General features: G+C 49.6%; 1 protein-coding gene across 1 annotated transcript in view; it reads right to left on the reverse strand.

The window, feature by feature from the left end:
- The window catches only part of ppp5c (protein phosphatase 5, catalytic subunit), a 46,665-nt gene that overhangs the window by 17,056 nt on the left and 5,170 nt on the right, over nucleotides 1–24,439 (reverse strand). The window contains exons 2-6 of the mRNA XM_072490066.1: nucleotides 23,246–23,487; nucleotides 6,495–6,642; nucleotides 5,772–5,893; nucleotides 2,850–2,915; nucleotides 1,658–1,756 (exon numbers count right to left, since the gene is read on the reverse strand). Coding sequence (XP_072346167.1) covers nucleotides 1,658–1,756; nucleotides 2,850–2,915; nucleotides 5,772–5,893; nucleotides 6,495–6,642; nucleotides 23,246–23,487 — 677 coding nt within the window. The remainder of the gene's footprint in view (nucleotides 1–1,657; nucleotides 1,757–2,849; nucleotides 2,916–5,771; nucleotides 5,894–6,494; nucleotides 6,643–23,245; nucleotides 23,488–24,439) is intronic.

Here is a 24,439-nt window from a genome sequence, read left to right on the forward strand (position 1 = left end):
GGAGTCAGGAGGTGAGCTACTCTCTGCAGAAACCCAGCCTTTGTTGCTGACTTCTGCTCAGGAGCGGATTGGGAATAAAGACTGTATTTTATTCCCACTGAAATCCATTCTCTGATACAAATGCTTCAGCAAGGTTGACAGGGGGCAACGCAGCAAACGGCCAGTTTCTATGTCCAGTCCGCGCCGACATAGCCCAGCCAGACTGCTTAGAAACGAGAGTGGGTGAGGGGGGAGTGGGGGCTGAGGAGAGAAGGGAAATTAACCGGAATTCCTGCTCCCAATCACTATTTACTGAACCCTGGCGAAAAGGAGGCTTTGGTGGATGAGAATGAGAATGGAATCAGCCAAAGAGTACCTTGAATGCTCGGATGTCGTGTGGTCAGTGGGTCAAAACGCCAGAACGATGACACTTGGAGAACAGGACAACAGCAAGCGGCCAACACAGGTGGAGAAAACCAGCGAGGAGAAACAGAGAGCTGAGATGGGGAGAGACACCATGACCACCGGGTCACCAGCTTTGTGTCAGTAATATGATATTCAAGCCCAAGGACATAAATGTACCCACTGAGCAGTCAGTATTACTGGGGAATATACCCGCTTCTACCATCCATCGGTACTCAGTGGTAACACTCGCTTCTGAAGCAGTAGTTATTAGGTAGTTACCAAGCCCCCTCCAGGACTCAAGTACAAGCCTTACACTGACAATCCAGTGCAGTGCTGAAGGATTGCTGCACTGTGAGAGGTGCCATCCTTTAGCGGGAAAGGTTAAAATGAGCTTCTGACTGCTCGGTCAGGAGGATACAGAAGTGCTGCATGGTCAGGGGTAAGGTCAGACCCAGGGTGTTTGAGTGTTAGAGGGCACAGGGCTGGGCGGGCTGACGCCATATTTAAATAAATCACGACGGGTCAATCGGGCTCTTTACCAACCCAGATGGCCCCGATAATAGGCCACCTGAGCCATAATTTGAGGGCAGCCCACTTAGAAAACAATCTCAAAGGGCGGGAACAAAGTGGGATAACCATCTTCGGGGACTGCCCTTTGCATCGGGAGGTTGCCCCCTCCACAAGACACAACCCCATCTTTCTTCCCACTTGCCGACTGCATCAAGCCCACTGCCGCTACCCCCCTCCCTAACCTTCCCAAACCCTCCAAGGTCAACCACCTTGTTGGTTTTTGCAGAACCTTGCAAAATGGCTGCTGTATTTCCTACATTACATCGCAGAATCCAAACACTACAGAAGGAAGCCATTCAGCCCATCAAGTCTGCACCGACCCTCTGAAAGATCAACCACAACCCTGTAACTCCACCTAACCGTTCGACACTAAGGGGCAATTTAGCACGGCCAATCCACCTCAACGACACATCTTTGGGCTGTGGGAGGAAACCGGAGCAGCCGGAGAAGGTACAAACTCAACACAGAGTCATCCAAGGCTGGAATCGAACCCGGGTACCCAGCGCTGTGAGGCAGGGCGCTAACCACCGTGCCACTTACTAGTACTAGTCACTGTACTGGGCTGGCTGAGGGTTTGAAAGATTCAACATAAATGCAACTTAATTTATTTTCTATTCCTCCCAGAATTGATTCATGGCCACTTATACCACGCTCACTTTACCAGGGACCCCCCTCTTCCCCCCCCCAAAGGTGAAAAGGATACATAAGGATTAGATTCTGAAGGTAATCCGTTGAGCTCAAATATATTCAACAGGTCATAGTACTGCCCGTGAATATCTCCGCAAATGGTAATGGACTCTTTCTGAAAGAGAACAGCAATCAGATGAGCACAAACCAGTAACAGACACACAGATACAGCCAGCAGATGAAACATTGTCCTCGTAACAAAATAGGTAACACAGAGAGATCTCGGAGGCCTCGAGGAGTTTCGACAGCAAATATCTCAGCTAACAAGGTCAGACGAAAAGATCATTGGCCAGAAACATTAATTAACTTTGTTTCTCTCTCCGGCGATGCTGCCTCACTCAAAGTATTTGTGGTATTTCCTCTTTTAAGACCAGGGCGCTCAGTTGGTATCCGTGTCCAGTCTGTGCTGAAACAGGGCGGTGATTGGTTGGTGTGCATGGGGGGGGTCCTCTCCTTAACTGACTTCAGCACGGGTTGTCCGGACTAAATCAGTCACAGTGACCCCCGTTATGAAAACACGTAGGCCTTTTGCGGTGACATTTAGCCCTCTCCCGACCACCTCACCGGAATGTGGGAGCGGGGACGAGGCCCAGGAGCACTGCCACGGCCCAGGAGTGGTTGCTGGGAAGAACGAGATTGAGGGGGAAAGAATAGAACCGCCTAAAGCGAGCAGCCTTGGTTTTGTTCCACACGAGACCCCTGCTTCACATAGGTAAAGGCAAAATCGCCACAGTCCCAGAGGAACATAGGCTGCTTTCCCCTTTTGAGGGGGGAAAGAGTTGACTGGTGGTGATTTACCTTGAGGGTCACCACACCTCAGGCGAGTTGAGAATGCGGGGCCTTCATGAATAGCATTAAGGAAAGGTTACTTCCCATAACCCCATCAGCAACTCTTCTGTCCATCAACGCACGAGTTGCTTTGGCATTTGTTGTCTCGGTGAAATGTAACCACCGGCACATAAGAGTTGGGAGTATACATGTCAACATACTCACCTCGTCCTGCACAAGAGCAGACCCGAGGTGCTGACACAGAGGAACAGGAGCATAAATAAAGGTTCTGTGACTACAGAAACATATAGAATAAAAGAGGGGCACATCGAGTTCGTGCTTTGAAAGTGCTATCAAACTAATCTCTTTCCCTATCATTACAGTGACTGTCCCAACACGTTTGTTGGCATAGAGGGACTGCGATCCATCATAGCCCTTACCTCACCCAGCGTGGTCTCTACTAAGCTGGGTAGTTTCGACAGTACCTCTTTCACCTGGACCAGAATCTGTAACAGAAGGGAAGATAAGTCAGCCACACCGTGTGGGAAATCGGGCCAATGTTTCCACCTGTGATAAATAACGCATGTGGCGGAGTCGCACAGAAACATGTAAAGGGAATGCGCGCACAGAGAGAAAGAGAGAAAAGAAAATCAGGCCACACATAACTACATTTTAAAGGGAACACTGGAAGGGACTTAACAGGGGAGCACGGTGGCACAGTGGTTAGCACAGTTGCTTCACAGCTCCAGGGTCCCAGGTTCGATTCCCGGCATGGGTCACTGTCTGTGCGGAGTCTGCACGTTCTCCCCAGTGTCTGCGTGGGTTTCCTCCGGGTGCTCCAGTTTCCTCCCACAGTCCAAAAATGTGCAGGTTAGGTGAATTGTACGTGATAAGTTGCCTTTAGTGTCCAAAAAGGTCGGGTGGGGTTACTGGGTTACGGGGACAGGGTGGAGGTGTGGACTTAGGTAGGGAGCTCTTTCCAAGGGCCGGTGCAGACTCGATGGGCTGAATGGCCTCCTTCTGCACTGTAAATTCTATGATTCTAAACAATAACCGGGAGCCTGAACCCAAAACTCTCAAGACACAACACATGGAGGCAAAAGTTATGAACACAATGGCAAATGGGGTTTCATGTGAAACTCCATTTTGGCAGGAAGAACGAAAGACGCTTTTATCTAAATGGTGAGAGATTGCAGAGCTCGGAGGTGCAGAGGGATCTGGGCGTCCTAGTGCATGAATCACAAAAGGCTGGTGTACAGATACAGCGAGTAATTAGGAAAGCTAATAGAAGGTTATTGTTTATTGTGAGAAGAATTGAATATAAAAGTGGGGAGGTTAGGCACTGGTCACTGGTTAGACCACATCTGGAGTATTGTGTACAGTATTGGTCACCTTATTTAAGGAAGGATGTAAATACGTTGGAAGCAGTTCAGAGCAGGTTTCCTTGACCAATACTGGGAACGGGCGGGTTGCCTTATGAGGAAAGGTTGGACGGGCTGGGCTTGTATCCAACAGGGGTATCGACAGGGTGGATCTGGAGGGGACGTTCCCTCTTGTGGGAGAATCTAGAACTAGGCGGTCACTGTTTAAAAATAAGGAGTCGTCCATTTAAGACGGAGATGAGGGGAGGAATAATTTCTCTCAGAAGATTTGAGAGTCTCTGGAACTCTCTTCCTCAAAAGGCGGTGGGAGAAGATTCTTAGAATGTCAGAGGTGGAGAGATTCTTGATGAACAAGGGGGCGAAGGGTTATCGGGGGTGGTCAGGAAAGTGGAGTTGAAGTCACAATCAGATGAGCCATAGCCTTATTGAATGGCGGAGCGGGGCCGAGTGGGCTCCTACTGCTCCTAGTTTGTATGGTGGTATATCAGAATTTGACCTTTCGTTTAGTGGCAGGAGTGGGGAGCGAGTTGGCGGTGCACAGACAGCTAGGATTGATGCATAGTCTCCCACTGACTCAGGACACAGGGAAACCCGGGACGTACGCGCTCCACTGCAGATTTTATACTGCTCAAGGGAAACAGCTTCTCTCCTAAGCACCACACTCCAGTTAAGCCGGACTTCTGGCATTCCTGGCAGGTTCAAAGATGCCTGCATGCAACCTTCCCTGTAAACATATCTGTTCCAAAATGAACCGTTACAGGTTTGACAACAGCAAATACCTCCCATCAAAAAAAAAGTTTTACTCGCTGACAGGTAGGCGGGAGCAGCAGTACAGCTCAATATATTTAAATTATATGGGGTGGGGAGGGGAGATGGAGGAGGAGAAAAGGAAGGGAGATAAAATGCAAGAGGGGTAGAAAATTAAGAGCTGGGTTACGATATTAATAAGCACATTTCTCGCAGCTTTACTGCTGTAATGTTAGTAATTGTTTCAGTCACAAGGTGCGAACTGCAAATAAACCAAGATAACAAGCGTGAACTTGTATTTGCTGCAGTGATTTCAACGAGGCAAAGCGCCTCAGGAGCTTTGCAAAAATGCAATCAAACAAAAGGAGAGAGGGACTGCTGTTTCTATGATGCCGTCGGTACTGATCTGGTTAAGAAGTGCTATGCAATCTTGTGCCGTTGCCACCCTGACATCTCCTGGCTGCAACGTGTTACAACAGAAACTGCGAAAAAGACTTAACAGGAGAATCACCTTGGAGGAGGCCCCGAAACATCTGGGCTGCCAGATGTTGCACCTGGGCACAGGGTGCAACTTTAAAAAAAAAAAGAGAGTTGGAAATAGAATTTAGCCCAGAGACGGGCCCCTCGATCCATCAGGTCCATGTTGGCGTTTACGTTCCCACACTGGCCTCCTCCCATCCTTCTTCATCGAACTTAATCTCTCTACCCTTCTCGTCCTCTTGTGTTAATCTAGCTTCCCCTTAAGTGTAGCAATGTTGTTCACCTCATCCACTCCCCGTGGGATCGAGACCCAGAGCTTGGTAGAGAGATTTCTCCCAAATTCCCCATTGGAGTTACGACCAACTATCCGATATTTATTGTTTCCTAGTTTTGGTCTCCCTGTCAAATGGAAACATTTACTCTCCCAAGTCTACCCTTCATAATTTTAAAACCATCTGCTAGATCACCCCTCAGCCGTTACTTCTCTACGTTAAGGATGTCCAGCCTGTTTAGTCTTTCCAGGTAGTTAGAGACTCAGTTCATCCTTGTGTGAGTAAGAGTGCGACCACCTCTCTTAATGTGGAAAGCCGGCAAGAGCGACGGAATCGAGCAACACGAGGCTCGGGTGACGATCGCCGCCTCGGAGGAATGGGCATTTGAACAAGATGTCACAAGGCATCAACATCCGCCTCCCACAAGGTGCCCAGGTTATGGTGTTAGCTACCCCGAGAGTACAAAGCAAAAGCTCCTTACCTGATAGGCACATTTCCTGTGCAATTTCTTCTGATCTTTAAACCACTGCATCAGGTCTTTCATGAACTGTAAAGTAACTTTCCCATCTTCCAGTTTAGGACCAGTGTAATCATCTTCGATTGCTGGATACAAAACAAAAGCCAGGAGACTGAGAGACTGGAACACGGACAAGGTCAAAACATGGATTAGGCGGAGAGCGAGGGACAACCCGGCTGAACGTTTAGCTATGATAATGCCATGGAAACTCATTACGGGCTCTTAGTCATCGGATAGGTCCAAGGAACGGGATCTTCTTGCATGAGAGAAGCATGCTGAGAAAATATGGGTTGAGATTTCTAAAATACCGAAGGGGCTAAGATTTTGTACAGGATGGGTGTTTTTTCCCATTTGTTTGCGAGTGTCGCTGGCTAGGCTAGCATTTATTACCCATCCTTAATTGCCCCCCCGAGAAGGTGGTGGTGAGCTGCCTTCTTGAACCCGCTGCAGTCCGTGTGCTGTAGGTACCCCACCGTGCTGTTAGCCCAGGGGGTGGGGGGTTGAGGAGAACAGGAGACTAAATGAATAGCCCTTCCAAAGGACTGGCATAGGCATGATGGGCTGAAGGGCCTCCTTCTGCTGTATGATTCTAACAGCAGTGGAGAAAACAGAGCGAGCTTGATCCAACCCCCAGGAGCAGTGAAACGTGAAGTCCCATTTTTAAAGCTAAACTTCTTAAATACTTACTCATGCTCTCTATGTCTAAAGAATCCACCACTGATCTCTTCAGCTCATCGTTTGCTATTGCACGCTCAAAAGCTTTCTGTTTGACAATTTTGTTACATTCTTGGTATTTCATTTTAGCATCTTTATCATTTGGCTTCACCTTAACCACCTAGAATGGAACAGAAAGGGACACAGGTTACATCCGACTTCATGTCCAGTAGAATTCGGGATTCATTACCCAGCCCGGACCCTTTCCCCGAAAGGGCAAGTTAGCCCAGCCCACCTGGAGAAAGTCTGGAGTGGCGAAGGGTCATTGCAGTCACGAGGTGTCTTGGACGCAACTGCGACCCAACGCTGAACACCAAAACTCAAATACTATATATACTGGAGCTGTAGCTGGATGAACTTCGGATCATTCGGGAGGCAGAGGTGGTCATAGATAGAATCTTCAGGGATGTAGTTACTCCGAAGAATAAAGATAGATGGGTGACGGTGAGAGGGGCTGGGAGGAAGCAGTCAGTACAGGGTTCCCCTGTGGTCGTTCTCCTTAGTAACAAGTATACCGCTTTGGATACGGTTTGGGGGTGGGGAGGGAGGGGGGGGAAGACTTACCAGGGGTGAGCCATGGGGTACAAGTCTCTGGCACAGAGTCTGTCCCTGTTGCTCAGAAGGGAAGGGGGGGGGGGGAGAGAAGTAGAGCATTAGTCACTGGAGACTCCATAGTTAGGGGGATAGATAGGAGATTCTGTGGGAACGAGAGACTCGCGTTTGGTGCGTTGCCTCCCAGATGCCAGGGTGCGTGATGTCTCGGATAGTATTTTCGGGATCCTTAAGGGTGAGGGGGAGCAGCCCCAAGTCGTGGTCCACATAGGTACCAATGACATAGGTAGGGATAGGGCGGTAAGGCAGGAGTTCAGGGAGCTAGGGTGGAAATTCAGATCTAGGACAGACAGAGTTATTATCTCTGGGGTTTACCCGTGCCACGTGCTAGCGAGGCGAGGAATAGGGAGAGAGAGGAGTTGAACAAGTGGCTACAGGAATGGTGCAGGAGGGAGGGTTTCAGATTTCTGGATAATTGGGGCTCATTCTGGGGTCGGTGGGACCTCTACAAACGGGATGGTCTACACCTGGACCAGAGGGGTACCAATATCTTGGGGGGGAAATTTGCTAATGCTCTTCGGGAGGGTTTAAACTAGTTCAGCAGGGGCTTGGGAACCTGAATTGTAGCTTCAGTATCCAGGAGGTTGAGAGTAGTGAGGTCATGAGTAAGGTTGCAAAGTTGCAGGAGTGTACCGGCAGGCAGGAAGGTGGTTTAAAGTGTGTCTTCTTCAATGCCAGGAGCATCCGGAATAAGGTGGGTGAACTTGCGACATGGGTTGGCACCTGGGACTTCGATGTTGTGGCCATTTCGGAGACATGGATAGAGCAGGGACAGGAATGGTTGTTGCAGGTGCCGGGGTTTAGATATTGCAGTAAGCTCAGGGAAGGTGGTAGAGGGGGAAGGGTGGCATTGTTAGTCAAGGACAGTATTACGGTGGCAGAAAGGACGTTTGATAGGACTCGTCTACTGAGGTAGTATGGGCTGAGGTTAGAAACAGGAAAGGAGAGGTCACCCTGTTAGGGGTTTTCTATAGGCCTCTGAAAAGTTCCAGAGATGTAGAGGAAAGGATTGCAAAGATGATTCTGGATAGGAGCGAAAGCAACAGAGTAGTTGTTATGGAGGACTTTAACTTTCCAAATATTGACTGGAAACGCTATAGTTCGAGTACTTTAGATGGGTCCGTTTTTGTCCAATGTGTGCAGGAGGGTTTCCTGACACAGTATGTAGATAGGCCAACGAGAGGCGAGGCCATATTGGATTTGGTACTGGGTAATGAACCAGGACAGGTGTTAGATTTGGAGGTAGGTGAGCACTTTGGTGATACTGACCACAATTCGATTACGTTTACTTTAGTGATGGAAAGGGATAGGTACATACCGCAGGGCAAGAGTTATATCTGGGGGAAAGGCAATTATGATGCGATGAGGCAAGACTTAGGATGCATCGGATGGAGAGGAAAACTGCAGGGGATGGGCACAATGGAAATGTGGAGCTTGTTCAAGGAACAGCTACTGCGTGTCCTTGATAAGTATGTACCTGCCAGGCAGGGAGGAAGTGGTCGAGCGAGGGAACCGTGGTTTACTAAAGCAGTCAAAACACTGGTCAAGAGGAAGAAGGAGGCTTATGTAAAGATGAGACATGACGGTTTAGTTAGGGCGCTCAAGAGTTACAAGTTAGCTAGGAAGGACCTAAAGAGAGCTAAGAAGAGCCAGGAGGGGACATGAGAAGTCTTTGGCAGGTAGGATCAAGGATAACCCTAAAGCTTTCTATAGGTATGTCAGGAATAAAAGAATGACAAGGTAAGAGTAGGACCAGTCAAGGACAGTAGTGGGAAGTTGTGCGTGGAGTCCGAGGAGATAGGAGAGGAGCTAAATGAATATTTTTTGTCAGTATTCACACAGGAAAAAGACAATGTTGCCAAGGAGAATACTGAGATTCAGGCTACTAGACTAGAAGAGCTTGAGGTTCATAAGGAGGAGGCGTTAGCAATTCTGGAAAGTGTGAAAATAGATAAGTCCCCTGAGCCGGATGGGATTTATCCTAGGATCTCTGGGAAGCGAGGTAGGAGATTGCTGAGCCTTTGGCTTTGATCTTTAAGTCATCTTTGTCTACAGGAATAGTGCCAGAAGACTGGAGGATAGCAAATGTTGTCCCCTTGTTGAAGAAGGGGAGTAGAGACAACCCTGGTAACTATAGACCAGTGAGCCGTACTTCTGTTGTGGGCAAAATCGTGGAAAGGTTTATAAGAGATAGGATGTTTAATTGTCTGGAAAGGAATAATTTGATTAGAGATAGTCAACACGGTTTTGTGAAGGGTAGGTCGTGCCTCACAATTGAGTTCTTTGAGAAGGTGACCAAACAGGTGGATGAGGGTAAAGCAGTTGATGTGGTGTATATGGATTTCAGTAAAGCGTTTGATAAGGTTCCCCACGGTAGGCTATTGCAGAAAATACGGAGGCATGGAATTCAGGGTGATTTATCAGTTTGGATCAGAAATTGGCTAGCTGGAAGAAGACAAAGGGTGGTGGTTGATGGGAAAGGTTCAGACTGGAGTCCAGTTACTAGTGGTGTACCACAAGGATGTGTTTTGGGGCCACTGCTGTTTGTCATTTTTATAAATGACCTGGAGGAAGGCGTAGAAGGATGGGTAAGTAAATTTGCAGATGACACTAAAGTCGGTGGAGTTGTGGACAGTGCGGAAGGGTGTTACAAGTTACAGAGGGACATAGATAAGCTGCAGCGCTGGGCTGAGAGGTGGCAAATGGAGGTTAATGCAGAAAAGTGTGAGGTGATTCATTTTGGAAGGAATAATAGGAAGACAGAGTACTGGGCTAATGGTAAGATTCTGGGCAGTGTGGATGAGCAGAGAGATCTCGGTGTTCATGTACATAGATCCCTGAAAGTTGCCTCCCAGGTTGAGAGGGTTGTTAAGAAGGCGTACGGTGTGTTAGCTTTTATTTGTAGAGGGATTGAGTTTTGGAGCCATGAGGTCATGTTGCAGCTGTACAAAACTCTGGTGCGGCCGCATTTGGAGTATTGCGTGCAATTCTGGTCGCCACATTATAGGAAGGATGTGGAAGCATTGGAAAGGGTGCAGAGGAGATTTACCAGAATGTTGCCCGGTATGGAGGGAAGATCTTATGAGGAAAGGCTGAGGGACTTGAGACTGTTTTCGTTAGAGAGGTGGTTAAGACGTGACTTAATTGAGGCATACAAGATGATCAGAGGATTGGATAGGGTGGACAGTGAGAGCCTTTTTCCTCAGATGGTGATGTCCAGCACGAGGGGACATAGCTTTAAATTGAGGGGAGATAGATATAGGACAGATGTCAGAGGTAGGTTCTTTACTCAGAGTAGTGAAGGCGTGGAATGCCCTGCCTGCAACAGTAGTGGACTCGCCAACACTAAGGGCATTCAAATGGTCATTGGATAGACATATGGACGATAAGGGAATAGTGTAGATGGGCTTTTGAGTGGTTTCACAGGTTGGCGCAACATCGAGGTCCGAAGGGCCTGTACTGCGCTGTAATGTTCTATATGCCCGCCTGACCCATTCACACCTGAGCATTGTCGACGGGCTTACACTAGTGCAGATACACTTCTGAGAGACCGTGTTTAACCTGAGAGCTACCACCAGCAGCAGACCGATAAGCACCAGTTAACTACATTCATGAACTAGGCGGGAATATGGGGAGGGGTTATGGTCAGTGAGTTCGCAGATGACACAAAAATTGGTGGTGTGGTAATTAGCGAGGAGGAAAGCCTTAAATTACAGGACAATATAAATGGGCAAAACAGTGGCAAATGAACTTAACCCTGAAGTGTTGCGGTGATGCATTTTGGGAGGATTAACAAGGCGAGGGAATACACAATGAACGGTCGGATACTAGGAAGTACAGAGGGATCTTGGGGTGCACATCCATAGGCCCCCAAAGGTAGCAGGACAGGTGGAGAAGATGGTGAAGAAGGCATATGGGATACTTGCCTTTATTCACTGAGACATAGAGTGTAAGAGCAGGGAGGTTATGATGGAGCTGTATACAACAACAGTTAGGCACAGCTGGAGTACTGTGTGCAGTTCCGGTCAGCACATTAGGGGAAGGATGTGATTGCACTGGAGAGGGTGCAGAGGAGATTCACCAGGATGTTGCCTGGGCTGGAGCGTTTCAGCTATGAAGAGAGGCTGGTGAGCCTGGGGTTTGTTCTCCTTCGAGCAGAGATGATGTGAGGGTTTTTTGCGTGTGTTGGATTTCTCTGTTGTTTAAAATTATAAATGCCTCAATAAAATATTTTCTAAAAAGAGAAGAGAAGACTGAGGGGGGGACATGGTCGAGCTGCACAAGTTTACGAAGGACATAGGATCGATAGGAAGAAACTTTTTCCCTTAGTTGAGGGGTCAATAATCAGAGGGCACGGCGTTAAACTAAGGGGCAGAAGATTTCGAGGGGATTTGAGGAAAAACCTTTTCACCCCGAGGGTGGTGGGAATCTGGAACTCGCTGCCTGAAAGGGGGGAGTAGAGGCGGGAACCCTCACAACATTTAAGAATGATGTGGAGATGCCGGCGTTGGACTGGGGTGAGCACAGTAAGAAGTCTTACAACGCCAGGTTAAAGTCCAACAGGTTTGTTTCAAACACTAGCTTTCGGAGCACTGCTCCTTCCTCGGGTGAATGAAGAGGTGTGTTCCAGAAACATATATATAGACAAATTCAAAGATGCAAGACAATGCTTAGAATGCGAGCATTTGCAGGTGATTAAGTCTTTACAGATCCAGAGATGGGGGTCACCCCAGGTTAAAGAGGTGTGAATTGTGTCAAGCCAGGGCAGTTGGTAGGATTTCGCAAGCCCAGGCCAGATGGTGGGGGATGAATGTAATCGCTCGGGATTGCCCCAAATCACAATCAATTCTTCAAAACGCACACACCCCATTCACCACCACCGTTCGAAAACCCAGAAAAACTCAAAGTTATTCGGTGAACTGCAGAACCGCTCGAGGCCAACGAGAATGCAAACACGCGTACGCAAGCAAAGATATATTCAAAACTCACCTTCAAAGTAAAGGTGTCAAGCAGGGATGTGAGCTATTGGCAATGTAGTGGGGCAGAATGGGATTGACAAGCCTATCACAAATACACCCGGCTCGTATTTATAACAACTGACTGTATGCGGAATGATTTTCGACTAAGCTTTTACTGAAGATTCATCACCCTCATAGCCCCACTATAAATACCCTGACAGTTCTGTGCATGCACCTGACTACACGCTGCAGCAACTGTTAGAAGTTCTGCCAACATTTCTAGAATTTGTTCCCCGACACACTGAATATGTGAGACAAATCGGCGCAAAAGACCAAGATCGGGAACCAGTCAAAAATGGAACAGTCTGGACTTACACATCCCTTTTCTTTCTAACAAACTCACAGTGGGATGACAGGACTGCGTTACTCTGGAGATTCCCTCATTTCGGAGCAGAGAGGCTTGTGTGGACGAGCGGGTGGACATCTTGTGTGGGCACTGAAACCACAGGCGCATCCAAATACCAACTGCAGCCCATCCTATAAATCACTTCCCCTTATACCATGCTCTGTGCTTGTCCAGGGCTTCAAGTTCCAGACATTTTTCTCTCCGCTTTAACTGGCCAGGCCCCTGCGAAGATTCAGTTGTTTACGGAAGCATGTGACCGGCCAAGGGATTATTAGCCAGGTTCCACGAGATTCATGTTTGAATCTGCAAGAGGGTGGGTGGGCATGTGTGTGTGTCAACACGTTTACTGTGTCCTCCAACTGCACCGGATTTCCAGTGAGCAACTGCTCCGGATCTGAACTGAACCCCGACACGCTAGGATATTTGGGAAAAGAGAAAGTGACAGAGTCCAAGAATAAAATGCCCGACACTCAATGGAAAAATAACAGGGAGGAAGAAATGTGCATTCACATGTCATGGGATGAAGGGGTTACCTTATGTGGAAATGAGTTGTGATGAATGTAGGGATTGCAGATATATTTATTTGATGCAGTAAGGGTTAAAGCCTGGGTTATTATGTGTGACTACTGTAGTCACGTTTTAAAAAAATCCTGGTTTGAAAGGCAGCAGACACGTTTTGAAGACAAAGGTACAACTAAAGTATCGAAAAAGATCATAATTCATTCCAGCCTTAGGGCGGCACGGTGATGCAGTGGTTAGCTCTGCTGCCTCAGGGCGCTGAGGACCCGGGTTTGATCCCGGCCCTGGGTCACTGTCCGTGTGGAGTTTGCACATTCTCCCCGTGTCTGCGTGGATTTCACCCTCACAATCCAAAGATGTGCAGGTTAGGTTGATTGACCACGCTAAACTGCCCCTTAATTGGAGAGGCTGGCAGATTGACCAGTGATTTGACACAGGCAAGAATCTTCAAGCTGTTTCCTGGAGCATCTCTCTCTTGTGGTTTATCCAAGACAACTCTTTACAGCAAGTATTCCTGAGTCTGCTAACTGTATTTAAAAGTGGATTTTGACCGGAGATGGGTCTTGTTTGAGTTGAGATAAAGAGAGCAGTTAAGGGTTATTGTTTCATTGTATTGTTAAGCATTGTTTAACTGGCAATTGAAAGCTATTTTTCTTTATGATGTTAAAGTTAGTTTAAATATACCATTTCCCTATTTGTGCATGGGCTCACTGCTGAAGCAAAGTATCCTTTCCTTACAGAATTACAAATTAAATAAAATATTGGGGTTTCCATCCGGTATCCTAGAAACTGTTGGTATCTGGTCCGGGATCGTAATAGTTGGGACAGCTTGGGTTTATATCCATTGGAGGCGAGAAGGATGAAAGGTGATCTTATCGAAACACATTACATCTTGAGGGGACTTGGACTTGACAGGGTGGATGCTGAGAGGATGTTCCCCCTTATGGGAGAGACTAGAGCAAGGCTACACAAGTTAGAAATGCAGGGCGGGGGGGGGGTCGCCCATTTAAATCAGAGATGAGATCTTTTATTTCTCTTTTCTCTCAGAAGGTTGTTAGTCTGTGGAATCCTCTACCCCAGAGAGTGGTGGGGGGTTGGGTCATTGAATATATTCAAGGTGGAGTTAGGTAGATTCTTGATTGACAGGGAGTCAAAGGCTATCTGGGCAGATGGGAAAGTACAGTTGAAGTTTCAATCAGATCTGGCGTCTTAATTTGAATCATTCCACCTTAGAGGCCATGCCTACAGCTGCCTGGCTCCTAGGCTCTGGAATTCCCTCCTAAGCCTCTCCAGCGCCTCATCTCGCTTAAAACCTACCTCTTAATAATCTTTTTTAATAATAATCTTTATTAGTGTCACAAGTCGGCTTCCATTAACACTGCAATGAAGTTACTGTGAAAATCCCCTAGTCGCCACATTCCGGCGCCTGTTCAGGTACACGGAGGGAGAATTCAGAATGTCCAATTCACCCGACAGCATGTCTTTCGGGACTTGTGGGAGGAAACCGGAGCACCCGGAGGAAACCCACACAGGCACGGGGAGAGCGTGCAATTTCCACACAGACAGTGACCCAATCCGGGAATTGAACCTGGGGCCCTGGAGCTGTGAAGCAACAGTGCTAACCACGATGCTACCATGGGGCAGTGGTTAGCACTGTTGCCTCAAGGTGCCGAGGACCCGGGTTCGATCCCGGCCCCGGGTCACTGTCCGTGTGGAGTTTGCACATTCGCCCTGTGTACCTGTGGGTCTCACCCGTGCCCCCCAACCTAAAGGTGTGCAGGGTAGGTGGATAGGCCACGCTAAATTGCCCCTTAATTTGGGGGGGGGGGGGGGGGGGAGAGAAAAGAATTGGGTACTCTAAATTTGTAACAACTAAAAAAAAACCTACCTCTTTAGCCTGGACTTTGGTTACATGTTCGAATATCTCGTGTCAAATTTGGTTTGATAACACTGCCTTGGGACTTGGCAATCTGTTAAAGGCGGTGTATAAATACAAAGTGTTGCTGATTAGTTACGTTGCACAAGCGAAAGCATTCCAGGTTCACTCAGCAGCCCACATCGCTGTGAGCTCGTCTCCACTGGGGCAGCAGCAAGTGCGATATCATTGAATTCTGTGGCTCAGGATTGGTAGAGTGACTTCCGGGTTGCGGCGATGCGGAGCTAAGCCGCGCGATTCGGCAGCTCCCGCGAAAACTGACTTTTGGGCCCGCTAACGGAGCCCCAACGGCACTTAAAAAAAAAAAAACAACCCGTGGGGAAGGAAGGAGAAAGTCCCCTACAGACCTGCAAGGATCGGACCCGCAGCGAAACGGCGAAAAAAGCAGCCCTGGAGCAGCGGGAGAAGAAGAAGAAAACAAAATGGCGGCACCCACGGACAGAGAGGAGATGAAAGAGTTCATCAAGTGCTGCTTCGAGGAACTGCGTAAGGAGATGGTGGCGCCTATACTGGCAATGGTTGAAAGACTTGGAGCAACCCAGAAAGCCCAAGAGGTGAAGATCCAGGATATCCAGGAAAAAGTGAGTGAGAACGACGACGAGCTCGTGGGCCTGGCGGAGAGAGTGGAGCGGCATGAGGCGCTGCACAAGACGTGGGCGGGAAGACTCGAAGACCTGGAGAACAGATCAAGGAGAAACAACTTGAGGATCCTGGGTCTCCCAGAAGGAGTGGAGGGGGCCGATGCCGCGGCATATGCGGGCACAATGATCGGGACGTTGATGGGTGCGGAGGCCCCCCCGGGATGGCTGTAGCTGGATGGGGCGCACCGAGTGCTAGCGAGGAAGCCCAAGGCAAAAGAGCCGCCAAGGGCGATGGTGGTGAGATTTCACCGGTTTACGGACAGAGAGAGGGTCCTGAAACGGGCCAAGAAGGAACGGAGCAGCAAGTGTGACAATGCGGAGATCAGAATATACCCGGATTGGAGCGCGGAGGTCGCTAAGCGGAGAGCAGGTTTCAACCGGGCCAAAGCGGTGCTGCATCGGAAAGGAGTGAAATTTGGAATGTTGCAGCCAGCGCGACTGTGGGTTACACATAATGGCCAACACCACTACTTCGAAACGCCCGAAGAGGCGTGGACCTTTATACTAGCTGAAAAATTGGACTCTAGTTGAGGGTTTGTGTGGGAGGGGGGTGTTTGAGGGGTGAAGTATGACGGTTGTTGTACATAGGGGGTCAATCACGCGCAGGAAATGGTATATGGGCGGGGGGAGAGGGACAAGGCCACAACAGGAGCTGCGCCATGGGGGGGCGGGGCAGGCTTTGGAAAGCGCGGGGTTGTCTTTCCCGCGCGCGGCAAAAAAGGCGGGAAGGGAAACAAAGGAATGTACATTAATTGGGAGATTCCCACACGGGGGGGTTAAAGGGATGGCGAGGGAAGCCGGGGTCAGCAGGTGTCAGCTGACTTACGGGAGGGATATGGGGGGAGCAAAAAAGGTAGACGGGGATCTAGCGGAGGGAGGGGGGAAAAAGGGTTGCTGCTGCACTGGCCGAAAGAGAACGGGACACAGAAGAGGTGGCTGGGACGGGGGTCCCCCGGCTGGGGGACTGGAGAGTGAGTGAGACGCGGACAAGGCACTGGCCCAGAAAAGGAGATGGCTAGTGTGGAACGTGAGGGGCCTGAAAGGGCCGGTGAAGCGGGCTCGAGTGTCCGCGCACTTGAAGGGACTGAAGGCAGACGTGGCAATGCTCCAAGAGACACACCTGAAGGTGGCGGACCAGGTCAGGTTAGGAAAGACCATAAGACATAGGAGTGGAAGTAAGGCCATTCGGCCCATCGAGTCCACTCCACCATTCAATCATGGCTGATTTCAACTCCATTTACCCGCTCTCTCTCCATAGCCCTTAATTCCTCGAGAAATCAAGAATTTATCAACTTCTGTCTTAAAGACACTCAACGTCCCGGCCTCCACCGCCCTCTGTGGCAATGAATTCCACAGACCCACCACTCTCTGGCTGAAGAAATTTCTCCTCATCTCTGTTCTAAAGGGATGGGTAGGACAGGTATTTCACTCGGGATTGGACGCCAGAAATAGAGGGGTGGCAATTCTGGTGGGAAAGCATGTGTCATTTGAGGCCAAGTCTATCGTAGCGGATAATGGAGGGAGATATGTGATGGTGAGTGGTAGGTTGCAAGGGACGTGGGTGGTGTTGGTAAATGTATACACCCCGAACTGGGATGATGCTGGATTTATGAAGCGCATGTTGGGGCGCATTCCGGACCTGGAGGTAGGAGGACTGATAATGGGAGGGGACTTCAATACGGTGCTGGACCCAGCACTGGACCGCTCCAGATCAAGGACGGGAAGGAGGCCGGCGGTGGCCAAGGTACTTAGGGGGTTTATGGATCAGATGGGCGGAGTGGACCCATGGAGGTTTGCAAGACCGCAGGCCAGGGAATTTTCTTTTTTCTCCCACGTGCATAAGGCTTACTCCCGGATAGATTTCTTTGTTCTGGGCAGGGCGCTCATCCCGAGAGTGGAGGGGACGGAGAATTCGGCCATAGCCGTTTCAGACCATGCCCCGCACTGGGTGGAACTGGAGCTGGGAGAGGAGGGGGACCAACGCCCGCTGTGGCGGCTGGATGTGGGACTGCTGGCCGATGAGGTGGTGTGTGGGAAGGTGAGGGGGTGTATTGAAAGGTACTTGGAGGCCAACGACAACGGGAAGGTGCGAGTGGGGGTGGTATGGGAGGCGTTGAAGGCGGTGATCAGGGGAAAGCTGATCTCCATCAGGGCTCATAGGGAGAAGATAGAGGGAATGGAAAGGGAGAGGTTAGTGGGGGAGATCTTGCGAATGGACAGGAGATACGCAGAGGCCCCGGAGGAAAGATTACTTGGGGAAAGGCGACGGCTCCAGACGGAGTTTGACCTGCTGACCACGGGCAAGGCGGAGGCACAGTGGAGGAAGGCACAAGGGGCGACTTACGAGTACGGGGAAAAGGCTAGTCGGATGCTGGCGCACCAACTCCGTAAGAGGGCGGCAGCGAGGGAAATAGGGGGAATCAAAGATGAAAGGGGAGCCACGGTTCGAAGTGCAACGAAAATAAATAAGGTATTCAAGGACTTCTATGAAGAGCTGTACAGATCCCAGCCCCCAGGGGGGTGAAGGGGGGGGATGAGGTGATTCCTGGGCCAGCTGGGGTTCCCGACGGTGGAGGAGCAGGAGGCGGTTGGTTTGGGGGCACCAATTGGGTTGGAGGAGTTGAGTAAGGGTTTGGGGAGCATGCAGGCGGGGAAGGCCCCGGGGCCGGACGGGTTCCCGGTGGAATTCTATAGAAAATAAGTGGACCTGCTGGCCCTGCTACTAGTGAGGACCTTCAACGAGGCAAGTGAGGAGGAAGCCCTGCCCCAGACAATGTCGGAGGCGACAATCTCCTTGATTCTAATGCGAGACAAGGATCCACTGCAATGTGGATCGTACAGGCCGATTTCGCTCCTCAATGTGGATGCTAAGCTATTGGCGAAGGTACTGGCCACTAGGATTGAGGACTGTGTCCCGGGGGTGATTCACGAGGACCAAACGGGATTCGTAAAGGGCAGGCAGTTAAATACCAATGTGCGGCGGCTCTTAAACGTGATAACGATGACATCGGAGAAGGGACAGGCGGAGATAGTGGCAGCTATGGACGCGGAAAAAGCCTTTGACCGAGTAGAGTGGGAGTACCTCTGGGAGGTATTGCGCAGGTTTGGGTTCGGGGGAGGGTTTATTAGATGGGACAAGCTCCTTTACAGCGCCCCGGTGGCGAGCGTAGTGACGAACCGGCGGAGGTCGGAGTACTTTCGGCTGTACCAAGGGACGAGACAGGGGTGCCCCTGTCCCCCCTGTTGTTTGCATTGGCGATCGAACCCTTGGCCATATCACTTAGGGAGTCTCAGAAATGGAGGGGGATAGTCCGCGGGGGAGAGGAGCATCGGGTATCGCTATATGCGGATGACCTGCTGCTATATGTGGCGGACCCAATGGAGGGGATGGTGGAGGTCATGCAGACTCTGAAGGAGTTTGGAGAGTTCTCTGGCTACAAGCTTAATGTAGAGAAGAGTGAGCTTTTTGTATTACAGGCAGGGGACCAAGAAAGAGGGATAGGGGACCTACCGCTGAGGAGGGCGGAGAGGAGTTTTCGGTATCTGGGGATCCAGATAGCCAGAAGTTGGGGGGCCCTACATAAACTGAATTTGACGAGGGTGGTGGAGCAAATGGAAGAGGATTTTAAAAGATGGGACATGCTCCCGCTCTCGTTGGCGGGTAGGGTGCAGTCGGTCAAAATGGTGGTCCTTCCGAGGTTTTTGTTCGTGTTTCAGTGCCTCCCCATCGTGATCACCAAGGGCTTTTTCAAGAGAGTAGGTAGGAGTATTATGGGGTATGTGTGGGCAAATAAGACCCCGAGGGTTAGGAGAGGGTTCTTGGAACGCAACAGGGACTGAGGAGGGTTGGCTTTGCCAAACCTAGAGAGTTACTACTGGGCAGCAAACGTGGCGATGATCCGCAAGTGGGTCATGGAGGGAGAGGGGGAGGCATGGAAGAGGATGGAGATGGCGTCCTGTATAGGAACGAGCCTGGGGGCGTTGGTAACGGCACCGCTGCCGCTCTCGCCGACAAAATACACCACAAGCCCGGTGGTGGCGGCAACACTAAAGATCTGGGGCCAGTGGAGAAGACACAAGGGTGCAATGGGAGCATCGGTGTGGTCCCCGATCAGGGGTAACCACCGGTTTGTCCCGGGGAAGATGGACGGGGGGGGGGTTCCAAGGCTGGCATCGGGCGGGGATAAGAAGAATGGGGGACCTGTTCATTGACGGGACATTTGCGAGCCTTGGGGCACTGGAGGAGAAATTTGAGTTACCCCCGGGAAATGCATTTAGATATATGCAGGTGAGGGCTTTTGTGAGGCGACAGGTGAGGGAATTCCCGTTGCTTCCGGCACAAGAAGTTCAAGATAGGGTGATCTAGGGGGCATGGGTCGGGGAGGGCAAGGTGTCGGAAATATACCAAGAGATGAAAGAAGAGGGGGAAGCGCTAGTAGAAGAATTGAAAGGTATATGGGAGGAGGAGCTGGGGGAGGAGATTGAGGAATGGCTATGGGCTGATGCCCTGGGTAGGGTTAATACCTCCTCCTCGTGTGCCAGGCTCAGTCTGATACAATTTAAGGTGGTTCACAGAGGGCATTTGACGAGGGCGAGGCTGAGTAGGTTCTTTGGGGTAGAGGATAGATGTGAAAGATGTTCAGGGAGCCCGGCGAACCATGTCCATATGTTTTGGTCATGCCTGGCATTGGAGGGGTTCTGGAGAGGTGTGGCGGGAGTAATATCCCAGGTGGTGAAAGTCCGGGTCAAGCCAAGCTGGGGACTAGCAATATTTGGAGTAGTGGATGAGCCGGGAGTGCAGGAGGCGAAAGAGGCCGGAATTCTGGCCTTTGCGCCCCTAGTAGCCCGGCGAAGGGTCTTGCTATTGTGGAAGGAGGCGAAGCCCCCTAGCTGGAGGCCTGCATTAACGACATGGCAGGGTTCATAAAATTGGAGAGAATTAAGTTTGCTTTGAGAGGGTCTGCACAGGGGTTTTACAGGCGGTGGCAACCGTTCCTAGAATATCTCGCGGAGCATTAGAAGAAGGTCGATCAGCAGCAGCAGCAACCCTGGGGGGGGGGAACGAGAGATTGTTTGAGGGGATGGACGAGCGGGAGATAGCATGGAGGCATGGAGGGTGGGGGGAAACGGTACGTGCGGCCAAGAGCCAGTGTATAAAGCTATGTAAATATACCATCTTGCCATGTATATATCTTGCTCAGGGAGATTTTGCGTTATTTGGGGGGGGGGTGGTGGTGGTGGTGTTTACTGTTTGTAAGGGGAAAAATTGTGTTGTTAAAAAACCTTAATAAAAAATATTTTTAAAAAAAAAGGATTGGTAGAGTGAATGCCAGTCAGGGGTCCTGCCGCTGAGCTCTGGGTAGCACCTACTCTGGGAAAGCTTGCTACGGGACCTTGTGCCCTACCCTCCACTGCTGTGCTTGTCTTGTATGGGAGAAACAAAAAGAGGCGATAAACAGAAAGAAAAGCGGCCAGAGAAAGACCTCAATGAATGCCGAATGTTCCAACTACACTCACTTATCTTGGGTACATAGAAACAGCATCCACTCCCCAACCCGTCCCGGGAGCATGTTCCAACATTCCATGAGAATGTCATCAAGGATCTGGATCCCGACGCTATTCACCTGCCTCGCTTCCACATCCCTTAACACTCTCTCACTCTCCCTTTCCTGTTTCCGTTTTGTTTCACCAGGCTTTTTATTTTGCAGATCTAAAGGCCATCAAGCCCCAGATGTTGACAAGTCAATGCCCATGCTGTCTGACCCAAATGTTTCCCGCCAACCCAATCCCTCGTCAGGTGCGATTCAGTTGGTTCTATCCTGAGCCTCTAACTTCTAGGTTCAAGTCCCACTCCGGGGCTTGAGTGAGTGCAGTAACATAACCGGACACTCGCAGGGCAGTGGAGTGGAGGCGCAAATGCAGTCTTCCAGAAGAGGTTAAACCAAGGCCCCTCTGCAGGTAGATGAAAACAATCCCAGTGGCACTGTTTTGAAGAGGGGGTGGGAAGGGTAACTCCCGGTGACCTGACCTATATTTATCTCTCAATCAACATCACAAAAGAACAGATCATCTGGTCATTATCACACTTCTATTTGTGGGATCTTGCTGTGTGCAAATTGGCTGCCGCGTTGCGACAGTGACTTTAAGAAAAAGTAATTTTTTGCGATCCTTATTGTAATGGGCCAGGGTTTAGAGAACCCCAAAGTGTATCATGGAGTTCACCTGACCCACAACTTTTAATAGATTGTGGTATGGGGAGCACCCGGCCCACTCTACAGGTGTGGTACAGCAGAAATGGAAAATAATTTTTTAAAGCAAAACAATGTTTATTCTATGAACTCAATGATTGAAAATGAAATGAAAATCGCTCGTCACAAGTAGGCTTCAAATGAAGTTACTGTGAAAAGCCCCTTGTCGCCACATTCCGGCGCCTGTTCGGGGAGGCTGGTACGGGAATTGAACCGTGCTGCTGGCATGCCTGGGTCGGCTTTAAAAGCCAGCGATGTAGCCCAGTGTGCTAAACCAGCTCAAGTTAACCTTTTTAAAACATGCAGTGAACATCTTAGCAACCATCAATTCAAATACAACCCCCCCAAGAATACAACACTAAGTAATCCTTAATAACTTCCCAAACAACATCAAGACCGAAGAAACACCTTTCAACAGAAGCACATTAGGTTTACATTCACTACTGGGAACATTTATAATTCTGAATTCACCAAATGATCAAGAAATAGTCTTTTCATGGCAGGGATATCAACAGTACACCTGCTCTGTCTGGCTTCAGCTCCAATACTGAAAACGAAACTAAAACACACCCTGCAGCAAACAGCCTAAAACAAAAGTAAAAAGCTGACAGACAGCCCAGCTCCACCCACTCTCTGACATCACTGCAGTAATGAACACCCATTTCTTAAAGGTACTCTCACATGACATTATGCCTGGAACCAATCCGGTGCATCTGTTCTGCACTTTCTCAATGCGCTCGCCTGGCGGCCAGTACTGGACACAATTCACCAGCTAAAACTAAACTAGTGTCTCATACAGATTTAATATACCCTCCTTGCTCTTGTCCTTTCATTTTTCCAATTAAGGGGAAATTTAGCGTGGTCAATCCACCTACCCTGCACATATTTTTGGGTTTTGGGGGGTGAGACCCACACAGACAAGGGGAGAATGTGCAAACGCCACACGGACAGTGACCCGAGACCGGGATCGAACTCGGGTCCTCGGCACCATGAGGCAGCAGTGCTAACCACTGCGGCGCCGTGCCTAGTTTCGTAAGTGAAATTCAAAATACTGTGGACGCTGGACATCTGAAACCGGGACACAAAATGCTGGAAAAACCCGGCATCTGCGCAGAGAGAAAGACAAGAGTTAACGTTTCGAGTCCGTAGGGCCCGCCTTCGGTTCTGTTCTGGTTATTGACACAGTTGGGAGTCAACGTGGTCGCACAAATGCACGTGGAAAATTGTAGTTCACGCTGCCTCAGTTCCAAAAGGTATAATAATGATATGGGGCAACGGTGGGCGTTTGAGGTTAGGACACAGGTCAGCCATGATCCCACTGAATGGCGAGACGTGCCCAAGGGGTTAAATGGCCTTCTCCTGTACTATTAGAGGGGGAAAAAAAATCAGTAGACTTCCACTCACCGTATCGTAGTCTTTGAGCGCAGCCTTAAACTTGCCCAGTGCCATATTAGCTGTTGCCCTTCTGTAATATCCTTTAATGTATTTCTTATCCAGCTCCACCGCTTTGGTGGCATCTGACAAGGCGTAGCCATAACATTCAGTCCGTAAGTATGCCAAGCTGCGGTTCCCGTAATAAATAGCATTCTCTGAGTTCAGCTCGATGGCCAGTGTATAATACTTAATGGCATTGTCGTAATCCTTATCTGTGGGGACAACAACAGGCTGGCATTAGAAACTGACACCAGGCAATGCAGCAAACTAGTTTGCACTGTTAACTGAGAATTATACACAACTGGTGTCTGACATAGCGAGTGCACAGTAACACTATTAGAAACCGTCAACTGTTCAGCTCCAAGCCAGCACTTGTTACAGATTCAGTAGAAAGTACAAGGCAGAGCCCAGGATGAGCAGCTTAAGCTGGACCTTCAGAACTGCAACAACCCCCTCCACTCTGCCGATGTCACCATCATCGTTTAAGGTGTAGACTCCCACTGGACTACAGTGCACCGCAAGTTCCATCCCCGGCTTCCTTTGCATCTTTTGGGGCACTTGCTGTCTGTTCCACCATGGCCAGTGTCAGCATCCAGCTCACTCCTGCCCTTAGCCAGTGCTCACGTGTCATTTCCAAGCTCGGACCACTGAATGAATGAAAATGAAATGAAAATCGCTTATTGACGCAAGTAGGCTTCAAATGAAGTTACTGTGAAAAGCCCACTGGCAGCTAATTAGGAATAAAACATGCATTACTATGCAAAGCCCACTGGCAGCTAATTAGGAATAAAACATGCATTACTATGCTAGCAGACAAGAGTGGAATTACCACATTGCTGGGACGTGGGACCCATCACTTTTCATTCATTTCCCCACATTAACTGCAGTGTGTTCGGGGAGCACACCCAGGGGAAATTAAGCAATTTTATTAACCAAAATGTCTTGTCAGAATCTGCCTATCCGAGTAGGGGACATCACTACTGACAACTTCAGTGACAGCATCCTCGCCTCATATTCAGAAGGTTGTGGAAGCAAGCCCGTCCCCAGGAATTCAGCATGTGATAGGGACACAGTAGGTCATTCTGTCCCTGGAGCCTGTCAGTTCGTTCTGAAGCCAGTTGGTGAAGTTGGAAACCAGATGCCAATCTTTTGCCGGACACTAGC

The sequence above is a fragment of the Scyliorhinus torazame genome, chromosome 25 (genome assembly GCF_047496885.1).
Source record: "Scyliorhinus torazame isolate Kashiwa2021f chromosome 25, sScyTor2.1, whole genome shotgun sequence".
NCBI lineage: Eukaryota > Metazoa > Chordata > Chondrichthyes > Carcharhiniformes > Scyliorhinidae > Scyliorhinus > Scyliorhinus torazame.